This window comes from Pleurodeles waltl, chromosome 6 (genome assembly GCF_031143425.1).
Source record: "Pleurodeles waltl isolate 20211129_DDA chromosome 6, aPleWal1.hap1.20221129, whole genome shotgun sequence".
Lineage (NCBI taxonomy): Eukaryota > Metazoa > Chordata > Amphibia > Caudata > Salamandridae > Pleurodeles > Pleurodeles waltl.
Window position 1 is genome coordinate 1,450,167,921 of NC_090445.1, and position 12,871 is coordinate 1,450,180,791.

At 41.0% G+C, this 12,871-nt stretch overlaps 1 protein-coding gene across 1 annotated transcript in view; it reads left to right on the forward strand.

Annotated features, from left to right (window-relative positions):
- ANTXRL (ANTXR like) overlaps nt 1-12,871 on the forward strand; it is a 309,598-nt gene that overhangs the window by 226,492 nt on the left and 70,235 nt on the right. The window contains exons 10-11 of the mRNA XM_069240900.1: nt 5,763-5,861; nt 8,637-8,706. Of these exons, the coding sequence (XP_069097001.1) occupies nt 5,763-5,861; nt 8,637-8,706 (169 nt within the window). The remainder of the gene's footprint in view (nt 1-5,762; nt 5,862-8,636; nt 8,707-12,871) is intronic.

The following is a 12,871-nucleotide window of genomic DNA, read 5'->3' on the forward strand; positions in this document are numbered from 1 at the left end:
GCTGTCAAATCCGAAGCTTCATCTCTGTCCCCTGCACACGTGGACAAAGATTAAATGCTTCAGCAAGCACAGAGCTGCTGTCAAAGCAGCTCAGTGCTTGCCGAAGCATTGGCACTGCGCCAGTGCAAGGTAGCCTATAAAGTCATTTTTCTAAAATAAAAAATAATAAAAGAGTAGGGCTCCATAAAGGGAAAAAAAGAAAAGAAAACCCTCATAGCTCAGTGTGAAGGTCCCAGATCTTCACATTGAGCTATGGGTGTTTGAGTCCAGCTGGATTCATTCCCATGTTTTTTTTCTTTTTTTTAACCAAAAAAAATATTATCATGCTTAAAAAAAAAAAATTAAAATCAAACAAAAATATCTCATGCTAGGTATATGAGCTATTAAAGCCTATCTATTTCTCTCTCATTTTCTTTCTCTCTTTCTATCTCTCTTTCAATCAATTTCTCCCACTCACATACCCACCTAAACACTTACGCATACACTCACAGACCCACTCAGATACGCACCCAATCACAGACCCACCCAGACACTCAGGCACCCACACACACACCCACTCACACTCTCATTCACCCACTCACAGACCCGAGCACACACCGATACACCCACTAAAACACTGATATACGCACTCTCACACCCAGACAGACAATCTGACAGCCACTCTCTCCCCCCAGATACACCCTCTCACACCTATTCTCACACCCAGAGAAGCTGCAACCAACTCCCACCGCTCACAGCGAAAGGGCTGTGCACCATGTGGGTTCAGGTGGTTAGAGGGTGTTGTCTGCAGGGTCTGGCTGCAGACCAGGTCTTGAGGGCAGCCTACCCTGCACATGGGTGAAGGATGCCTACAGGGAGTTGGCCGTGTGTGGCGGTGGTTGGATTAACGTATAGTAATTAAAATTTACAGGGATGTTATAGTTAGGAAAAAGAATTTTAAAAAACCCATAGAAATTCACTTAAAAAACAAAGGTTACAGGGACGTTATAGTTAGACTCACATTTTAAACATACCAAACCATAGAAATACACCAGTTATAGTTAGAGTTACCTCATATAACTATAACTCGTGCCCTAGGGTAATTATAACTCATGCCCTCAACATGCACTGCTAATTAGCCCCCTCAAATTACTGCATTCATGACATCTGTTAGAAATAGGGTCTCTAGTTGGCAGAGGTATAAATCCTTGTCCAGGTAGGGACCACAATCCTAGTCAGGGTAATTCAAGCACAATTCAAATTATCCTGTGCCCACCCTCTATTAGCTTGGCACTGAGCAGTCAGGCTTAACTTAGAAGGCAACCTGTAAAGTATTTGTGCAATAAATCATACAATAACACAGTGAAAACACCACAAAAATACACCACACAGGTTTAGAAAAATAGATGATGTTTACCTGAATAAAATAAGATCAAAACAATATTCAATAAACACAAAATGAAATATAATTTTTGCAAGTTTAAAAAGAGTCTTAAATCTTAGAAATCAACAGTTGTCTCTTAATTGCACAAAGTACCTGGCTTGCGTCAAAAATAAAACGCACAGAGACTGCAGAGGAGTGCATTGAATATTCCAACACGGCACAGATGTTGCGTCATTTCTTTCCTTGAAACAAGGGGGTTGTGTCATTTTTCGACGTGCAGTCTTGATTCCTCACTATGGTGCGGGGATCTTTTTGACACGATGCGTGGAAATCCTGTGCACACTGGAAGAAGCACAGGCATTGCATCAGTTCTGGAGCACTGTGCGTCTAATTTTCTGTCGCACAGCAGGTGCTGTGTCTATTTTCCACTCAGGGAGTCGGCTGCGTCATTCTGGTGCGGCTGTGTGTCGATCCGGTAGGGCAGTGCATCTAATTTTCTGGCAGGCGCTGTGTCAAATGTCCACTCTGGAAGTCTGGCTGAGTCATTCTGGTTCAGCTGTCTGACTATTTCACAGATGCAAGGCAGTCTCTGCTTGGTTTCCAGCAAGCTGTGCATTGATTTTCGGCGCACAAGGAGTTTCCTGAAGAGATGAAGTCTTTTTGGCCCTGAGACTTCAGAAACAGAAGGCAAGATCAATCCAAGCCCTTGGAGAGCACCACTCAGCAAAGTCAGAGGTCAGCAGGACAGCAGGGCAACAGCAGGGCAGCAGTCCTTCTCAGCAAAGCAGTCCTTCTCAGCAGTCCTTCTCAGCAAAGAAGTTCAGATGAGTCCTTAGGGCAGCCAGGCAGTTCCTCTTGACAGGTTGCAGGTTCAGGTCCAGAACTGAGTGTCTGACTTGGGTGGGTGAGAGACCCAGCTTATATATCCAAAAATGTCTTTGAAGTGGGGAAGACTTCAAAGAGTGGTTCTGAAGTGCACAAGTTCCCCTTTCAGTACAGGTCTGTCTGCGAGGGTCCCAGTAGTAGGTTTGGTAGTCCATTGTGTGAGGGCAGGCCACCAACCTTTCAAATGTAAGTGTCAGGTCCACGAAAACACATTCAGTATGCAGATGAGTGAAGGTGTGACTGAGTGCCCTGTGATTGTGGTTGTCTGGGTGGAATGCACAAGGAAGATGTCAACCAGCACAGCACAGACATTGATTGGGGACAAGCTGTAAGGCACAGATGGATTTTAAGTGCAGAGAAATGCTCACTCTCTAAAAGTGGCACTTCTAAAATAGTAACATAAACTCCAACCTCACCAATAAGCAGGATTTTCTATTACCATTCTGGTCAATATCACCTGGTTACCCCTTTCTGATCAGAATCTACCACTCAACCAGCATATGAGGGTATTCCTAATGTTCTCCTGTGAAAGGAGCAGGCCTCACAGTCGTGGAAAATGAATTCAGGAATTTTCCACTAACACAACATATAAAACAAAAATATACATGTCCTGCCTTTTACCTACATAATACCCGGCCCTATGGGTTACCTAGGGCCTACTGTAGGGGTGACTTATATGTAGAAAAAGGGGAGCTTAAGGCTTGGAAAGTAGTTTTAAATGCCAAGTCGAAGTGGGAGTTAAATTGCACACAGGCCTTGTAATGGCAGGCCTGAGAATTGGTTAAGGGGCTACTTATGTGGGTGGCACAACCAGTGCTGCAAGCCCACTAGTAGCATTTAATTTACAGGCCCTGGGCACATGTATTGCACTTTACTAGGGACTTACAATTAAATCAAATAGACCGATTGGGAATGAACCAATGCTACCATGTTTAAGGGAGAGAGCATGTGCACTTTAGCACTGGTTAGCAGTGGTAAAGTGTGCAGAGTCCTAAGACCAGCAAAAACAGTGTCAGCGTAATGGAGGGAGGCAGGCAAAAAGTTGGGGGATGACCACCCTAATGCTGTCAGGTTTAACAGCATCTTTGATAACATCCTTGATAATATGAATGTATTATTTGCAATAAAGTTTTAAACAAAAAACTGTGCATGGCGAGGCCGTGAGTTATAGTTACCTTAGGGCACGAGTTATAGTTATATGAGGTAACTATAACTATAACTGGTGAATTTGGTACACTTAAAATGTGACCCTAACCATAATGTCCCTGTAATCTTTGGCTTTTTAAATGATATATATATATATATATATATATATATATATATATATATATATATATATATATATATATATACACACATAAATATATATATATAATTTTTTTTTCTTTACCTTGCTCTTTCAGGTTCTTTTTCATCTACGCTTTCTTACTTTGTCACTGTTTTATTATTGATATCTTTGTCATTCTTTCTACCTTTTCTGCCTCTCTTTCTTTTGCTATGGGTCTAAGTCCAATGCTGAAAAATATGTACCGGTCCCTAAAAACAACCGTTGTTGTCCACCTTCGGCAGCCATTGTCATACATTATGCACAGGCATTGCTCATCACAGCCTGGCGGCCTACTGGCATGTATAATAGCAGTGGTGATATTGTTATCACTGCAAAGTTAAATACTACCTCCTTGGCATATTAAAATTATCACAATGTGTATGCTTTGCTGGACATTTCATTGACTGATTAGATTTTTCGTCCATTTCCATTTGCCTTCCTTCATCGATCAGGGATAGGTGCGGGCAACCAGCTAATCATCCAAATGGTCATTGTCTATTTTGCAATGTCTGGCAAGAAACCATCAAGCATGTTTTATTTTTTGTCTTGTGTATCATAGTATTAGGATGAAATGGTTGCTCCCACTTTCCCATAGCTTTGTTGTAAGGGAAGTAGCCCATAGAATCATTCAGTCCACAAAATCTGCGTTTTTTGCAGTGTCGATATTTTTTATGGTGATGTGGAGGATCAGGAAAAGAACACTTTAAGGGGGACAATGCAACGTTCCCTTAGGAATTAATTCTGTCATTTTAACTAGGTTTCAGCTTCTTTAATTACTCATTTCAACCTCTGTATTTTGTATATATTTTATTACATTACATGCTAAGGATTTCTTTATCTTATACCATATCAAAATTTTGCACGTTTGGACCTGCCTTCTTTTATGACAATTAATGGAGAAATTCGCCGAAAAGAGAATGGAATTGGATTCGATTTTCATTCATGTGACAGATGCGCAGTGTCAGTGAAGAGAGGTTTCAGAAATATTCACTGTTGGTACTTTGCAGATCTTTTTGGGTAATGTAGACTGTTGTCAGTGGAGCCAGTTGAAGGAGGTTAGCAGTGATGTACTTTTGTCGGCAAACAGAAGGCTTTGCAATCCAGAATGTTCAGACGAGGGTTTACGTGTATATTATGAATGAATTGTCGGTAAATGGTTTATTTCATGTTTTAGGCAATTTTGTGCAGGTCTGGAATAACCATAGTTAGTATATTCTTACTGGTGGGATTTATGAAAGGCTATGGGGAGAGCGTGCATGTAAGAAAATAAAACAGAGAATCATGAGCGACTTTCATTGTGATACTTGGGAACGGAGAGAGCAAACCGTTGGTGTACACATTTCTCCCACAGGGACTGTTTGTCTATTAATTATAAATGCTTTATTTACAGACGGGCCCATAGTCTTGGGCTATATTGGTGCACATTTTCATTGGGTGTGCCTGCGACAGACAAAAGATATAGGGGGTTATTACAACTTTGGAGGAGATGTTAATCCATCCCAAAAGTGACGGTAAAGTGTCGGATATACCACCAGCCGTATTACAAGTCCATTATATCCTATGGAACTCGTAATACGGCTGGTGGTATTATCCTTCACTTTACCGTCACTTTTGGGATGGAGTAACACCTCCTCCAAAGTTGTAATAACCCCCATATTGTCGTTTTAGAAATTACAATGTTTGAGTACCCCTCAACAGCCTCATTGGTTTTCCTCCTTCAGAAATATGGTCCAGAAAAAAGGGCAAATGTGTCCTCTTATTTTCATGGAACGACCCCCATGGTGTAGGGTGCATAATGTTCACCTACGTAATGGATATTACAGAAGAGACTTTGCACATATCTTCAGTCACTTTGGTAATAGAGAAATGTACTATACAAGCAGGCACAAACTCCTTCTGCACCCCCTAGTCTCTTATGTAACCAGACACAGGTTGGCAAAATGTTTTTTTCTAGGTTCCATGATGCAGAATGACGACTCTTCAGTACATAACTGCCCACGCAGCAAAACACAAGTAAAACGTGCCACATAATGCAGATTCTATTTGAGATTCTGTCTGTTTCATTATTTATAGTGCCTCGTGCTCTTAACTGTCCCAGAAAAATAACAAGTCACTGTAAACTGAAAATGTCATTAACTTTGTAATATTGTTGCTTTAGTACTCACTGGTTCCTTATTATCTCTGCAGAGTCCTTCCAGGTGGTTGTGAAGGGCAATGGCTTCTATCATGCAAGAAATATCGACCAGGTCCTCTGCAGCTTCAAGATCAATGACTCGATTACAATCAGTGAGTATTGTATGGATTACTGCATTGTGACTCCTTTGCCAGTGTCTATTGTACTCAATTGATCCACAACCGTCCGCCGGTATTCAATGGAATCCTGCATTGTCACTGATAAGACTGAGTCATTTAAACTCCACTGATCCATAACCGGCTGTCTGTATTCACTGGAATCCTGCATTGTCAATGCACTGTCAGAGTTTGTTGAACTCTACTGATCCATATAAGTCCACCAGTATACACTGGAATCCTGCATTGTCACTGCACTGTCTGAGTCTGTAGAACTGTACTGACCTATAAGGGTCCACAAGTATTAATTGGAATCCTGCATCGTTACTGCCCTTTCAGAGTCTGTTGAACTCTGCTGATCCATAACCATCCGCCAATATTCACTGGAATCCTGCATTGTCACTGCAGTGTCTGAGTCAGTTGAACTCTACTGATCCATAACATCCACCAATATTCAATGGAATCCTACATTGTGACTTCACTGTCTGAGTCTGTTGAACTCTAGTGATCCATGCCAGTATTCATTGGAATGCTGTATTGTCACTGCACTGTCTGAGTCAGTTGAACTCTACTGATCCATAACCGTCCATCAGTATCTACTGGAATCCTGCATTGTCACTGCACTGTCAGAGTCTGTGGAATCCTGCCGATCCATAACCGCCCGCCAGTATTCAATGGAATCCTGCATTGTTACTGCACTGTCTGAGTCTGTTGAACTCTACAGATCCATAACCAACCTTCAGTATTCACTGGAATCCTGCATTGTCACTGCACTGTCTCAGTCATTTGAACTATACTGATCCATAACCATTCTCCAGTACTCAATGGAATCCTGCATTGTCACTGCACTGTCAGAGTACGTTGAATCTTACTGATCCATAACCGTCCTCCAGTATTCACTGGAACCATATATTGCTACTGCACTGTCATAATCTGTTGAACACTACTGATCCATAACTGTCCACCAGTATTCATAGAAATCCTGCATTGGCACTGCACTGTCTGAGTCCGTTGAACACTACTGATCGGTAACAGTCGAGCAGTATTCATTGGAATCCTGTATTGACACTACACTGTCTGTATCAATTGAACTCTAAGGATCCTTCAGCAGACTTCAGATGCACACTTTTACAACTTATGCAGTGTAGTATGTTATGCTGCATGGTTTTTTATATTTTGAAGTGTTCACCTTTTCTATTGCCTGTTGATGGTATGCAGACTATTGACTGCTTGTTGTGGCTTATCCTTTTAGAGAGGGGCTCCAGAGTGGGCAATTGGGGTCTTGCATCCTTCCCTCAAACCCAAGAGTGTGGCCGGGAGCTCTTGTGTATGTGTTCGTGATACCACGTCCCACTGTATGAGGCATGCATCTTTGTATACTTCAGACTCAGCAGATGATCTGATCTTTCGTTTAACCTTTAACCCAGACCAGGCAGCAACAGCATTCTGAATGAAAATCTAAAATGAAAGCAGATTTTGTATTCCCTTCGAGGAAATATATACAGTGCATTAAGGATTAGTGATGCACATTCCAGAGCCACTGGCTCATTCCTGGTGCTCTTCCAGCCTTATTACCTAATCTTGGTTTGACAAACCCTGGACGGACCCAGTGGGAATACTGAGTAAAACGCCTAAATCTTTAACAGCAGTTAACCTACAATAAGGCAGACTCACTGCTCTTTGCCATAGATTCCTAGAATGTGACGGCAGAAAAGGAGTCGTGGGCCAGACAGATTTGTTTTCAAAGTCTGCGTTTAATAAATTAGCTTACCACCCTAACACCACCTCTCACAGTAACAATAACAGGATGAAATCACACCGTAACTGAAACCGACACAGTGACAGCACAATATATCAGACAAGTGATACAATGAAAACACTACCCTGTCGGACAACATTAGCACAATCATTATGCAACCAGTACAATGACACTAGCACATAATATCACGATGATAATATAAGGTGAAAACTGTGTTTAGTGCAAGAGAAATGGCTGCAAATTATGATATGGAGCTCTCTATACCACTCATTTTTAGTGCCACAAAATGCCACCTATAGAATACTTATAACTAGAATGCTACTACCTATCAATTGATACAACACAAACGTTCAGCCTGTAACACACAATGTACCTCCCTTTGCTACAAAGCCACTTCTTGACACTTCATACAATAAATAAACTCTATAATACAACATTCTCAAGATTTGATAAAAATCACTTCTATGTTACAAGCACAATAACTCCGCACATTGACCCTCATCACTGCTATGGGTGATGCTTTATGATGCTATGAACAGCGCCTGCTAGATTGTAGTACCCGTTTATGAATGTAGGGTTGTTAATTTCTAAAGGATAATATTCAATGCATTCCTTACAACCAAAGTATCTCTTCTGGCATTCCAATGGTACAGCTATGTTCCAGGGATGTTCGTATGATCCGGGTATTAATATGAAGTGTTGAAACTAATTAACCCTAACATCATGTGAAATGGCCAAGATAAAGATTGAAGGTAGGCAACCAAGCAACGTTTTGATGCAGTCCCACAGATTCCTAAAAAAAAAAATTTTAAGTTCATATTCTTGCTCATATTGAACTCTTATTACCTGAATATACCTTCATAACCTAGTCATGTTATCTATGTATTTTTTAATCTACTGTCAGGTCACTGGATCCCAGCTCTGGAGTCTACTACTCTTCCCAGTCTCTAACCTAACGTGAATTATGTGCATTTTAAAACCAGAGTTAATTGCTTTTGATGTATTTATTTTAGATGAAAAACCATCAGTTGTCCAAGACACATACCTGCTTTGTCCTGCTCCAGTCCTGGAGGAAGTTGGCCAGTAAGTAGTTCTGCTAACCTTTAGAGTCGTACGTGTTCATCTACTGGTCCCCACTCTCTATGCAGGCCCAAGTCTTCTTACTCTCTCTCTTCCCAAGATCTCCGCATATGTTCCACACTCCTCAGCATTTGGCTTCCAGCTTGATTCTCTCTCTCTCTCTCTCTCTCTCTCTCTCTCTCTCTCTCTCTCTCTCTCTCTCTCTCTCTCTCTCTCTCTCTCTCTCTCTCTCTCTCTCTCTCTCTCTCTCTCTCTCTCTCTCTCTCTCTCTCTCTCTCTCTCTCTCTCCGCCATTAAAGCAATACTCTTGAAGTACAGTCTTTGTTTCACACACATGTTTCTCTCTAGAAATAAAGTGTTGTGTCACTCCTGTTCTAAAGAATAGACATAAGACTTTTGTCCAGATTCAGAGTTCTGCGGACGTGTTACTCCGTCATTATTGTGACAGATATCCTGTCTGCCCTATCACAAGTGCGATTGGATAGAATGCACTTCTGATATGGCAGATGGGATATCTGCTACATCTGTGATAGAGTAACCTGTCTCCCGAATTCTAAATCAGGCAGTTTGTCCTAAACAACTTTTAATCTCTAAATCCAATGCTCTGCCTCACACTCCAAACATACAGCTCTACCCCACACACGAATCTATGCATATACATTTCATACTTTTAACTGCATGGATAGGCTTTGCTCTTTTCACTTTTTATTTGTTGTGAATTCTGATGAGGAGGTTTTCACTATTTTCCAATGTTTTCAACAATTGTAAAGGTACAGGGTTATCAGTGTCTACTATTTTTTGCTCAGTAATAAATAATGGGGATGAGGTCTTTTGCATGTGTATAAATAATTAGATTTTTTTTTCATTTCTTCTCTCGTTCAATCCTAATGTCAATTCTTCCGTTCTTCTTTTCTGCTCCTAATTCTATTCTCTGTACCTCTTCTTCAAATTTTCATTTGTAAGTGAAGTTTGATTATTTCCTTTACCTTCCTGCCTGCCTCATTTCTCAGAACTCAAATGTCTGTTTTCAGCAGTCCTGTCCTACTCAGTGTTCAGAATGCACATGTATGGGTAATGTTTGCACCCTCCTAAGATTTTATTGCAGTAGGTAAGTGGTTAATGGTGAGCAATTATTCACCTGCCTGCCGCCTATTCTTCAGATAAATGACTGTGGAGGATTGAATGAAGATTTTCTTCTTGAGACATGAGATATATCTTGTTTGATGGTCGATGCTCTGTTATTGATAACCATTGTCACACTGCCCTGATGTTTGGTTCAAAACAACATGAAATGAAAGGGATAGTGTACATGGTAGTACTATCTGATCCAGGGATATACCTGCTTTTCATGGTCATAGGGGAGATGTTTGTTAAAGGAAATACTGTACGTAATGCTCGCCATCTGGTCTTTGGAAACAGCAAACTCTACTGCTGTGCAACTGAGGTAGTAAAGAAACTTCTTGGCTTGCAAGATTCCTTCGGTTGTTTGGCGTGGACGCAGAGAATGAAGTTTATTTACATCGATGGGCTTTTCCTATTAGATGTTATGTTTATTTTCAAGCCAACACAGGGACCACTAAGAATAGATTTTTACCATGCATGAGGGCCTTTGTTTATTAGAGAGCAGTGCATGGACTGTGCTTCTTCCCGGCATACGAGAGAGGTAGCCCAGGGCACATTACACTTGAATACTATACAATATTCACAGTTCTGGTGCATTTTCCATATTGAGGAAAAAAACAAACACAGCTCAATATGATTGCATGAAATACCTGGCTGTAGTTTATTCTTGTGATTTTGTCAGGCGTTAGGTCTTCTTTCAGTACCAGAAATTCAAAGCTTCATTTTAACATGGTGCAATAGGAGTGACAATTGAACTTGTTATACTGGAGGTTCATCATAACAAATTTTTTACTTCACTATGCAGGCTTAGAATGTGTTCACGCATCTGTTGTGCTCAAATTGTGCTGTCTGCAGTACATACTTGAAAGCACATAGCAGAGACTGCACTGTCTACAGCTTATACACTAATTCATAGATTTCCTGAGTTAATGCATGAACTTTATGCATCAGTTTCATCAACTCAGGTACATTGACTCCTTTTGCATCTGTTTTTGGTTGCTGAAGCTGTTCAAGGTATAATTCTTGTTTTTCATTTTGGGGATGCAGCTTCTTTAAGAATGTTTTTTGCACCAACGCTGTGTAAATCTAAGGACAGTACTAAGTTAAATCTAAGTTATGTACTCCACTTTATGGGAGGACATTGAATCTAGATGTATCCATAGGCACAGTGATTTTAGTGGCCACAATCATGATATATGAACTGTCAAAAAGCAAAACTTTACCCCGCTCTCACTGAAAGAGGATAACATCATGGGGCTGTTTCTTGCCCTGGACTGAGACGCTAATCATAGATCATCTGTCAACGTGATGGCCACTACACAGAAATGTGCAGTGAACAGCGAGATAAATCCATGTGAGGTGTGCCATGCCTCCGTAGAAGGCATCGTATTTGGTACAGATGGTCAAAATGGCATATTAAGTGGCTAATAATGGCTCAAGATGGTTCTAGTGGGAGCATCCATCACAGAGAAGTGCATAGAAGTACAGCTTGCATATCTACTGCTTGAGACCATTGGGCACTGAAACAGTAAACGTATAACAAAATCTGGTTCTTTCCAGTTTCTACTGAGCAGCAAATATTCACTTCTGTGGTGTTTTATAGGATAAAATGGTTTGTAAATGCAAACCAGAAACCGTATACATGGACTTGTCTCTCTCTGGAGATAGGAATCTCCAACACACTCCGTCCATTTTCAGTATTTAACACACTACCTCCAACATATCTAACTCTTCAGACATAGAGATGTGTCAGATATCTCTCATGCACTGGGCATACTGCTGTTACCTCACTCTCTAGACATACAGTATTAACTTGCACAAACCTACCTTTATGGAAATATCTCAACATCCATAACAAACAGCTCTGCCACATCCATAAGTCTAAACAAACACTTCTACAACCTAGGTGTGCTGCTCTGGACATAAGGTTTTTACTTACATATGTGAAACTCGCTATAGAGATCTGCCTCAAATCTCTATCTCTTGTTTTCTCCCTCTCTTTCTCTCTCTGTCTCTCCCTCTACCTTAGGCTTTCTATTACAGTTTTCCTTTTCGGGGCCTAAGGCTTTACCACTCACATTCCACTCTCTGGATTCTCCTCTCTTTCTCTGTTTCTCTCTCCTTCTCTCTCGACCTAAAGCTTTGTATTACAGTTTTCCTTTTCTGTCCCTGAGGCTTTACCTCCCACATTCCACTCTCTGGATTCTCCTCTCTTTCTCTGACTCTCTCTCCTTCTCTCCCGACCTAAAGCTTTTAAAGCTTGGTATTACAGTTTTCCTTTTCTGGCCCTGAGGCTTTACCTCCCACATTTCACTCTCTGGACATAATACTACCCCTCTCACTGCTCACACACTGGACACAGGATTGTGCCTCGTTTATATTTAAAACTCTGGACCTAAAGCTCAGGCATTTTCTGTGGATAAAACGATGTATAAAACCCATACCTAGGGACCTACACATATGGTTGTACCCAGCACCTCTACCTCTCTGGGCAGACGTTGATCACGTAGAAAATGTTATTCTTCAGACATGCTTTTCACTCTGATTCGAATGCTATGCCTCATAAATGTCTACCTTGCTGGACATGAGGTCCTCTCTCACTTATATATCCTTCTCTGGGCATATGGTTCTGAGTCACACTTAGCAAAATTTGTAAATAAGATTCTACCTCACATATATCTCTCTTTGTGAACGTAAGGTTCTACCGCAAACAAATGTAAACCTCTGACATTACGCCCTGACTCACACAAGTCCTTCTCCCTGAACATGACTGCTTCACACAGTTCTCCCTCTCCGGACATAAGATTCTTCCTCACACGTCTAACTGTCTGGTCCTAAGAGTAGGCCTCACACACACGTCTCCTTTGCATGACACCGCACACGTTTGACTATCTTTATTCCTATCTTCTTTCTGATTAAATTGCGTCAAGGCTTAGTTTTATGTTTTTACTCACGATCCTCTCACTAAAAATGTGACTGAAACACGTTCTTCCATATATGTATCACTGTGCTAGTCCCTCATTTAAAAGAGTCCAAATTTGAACCC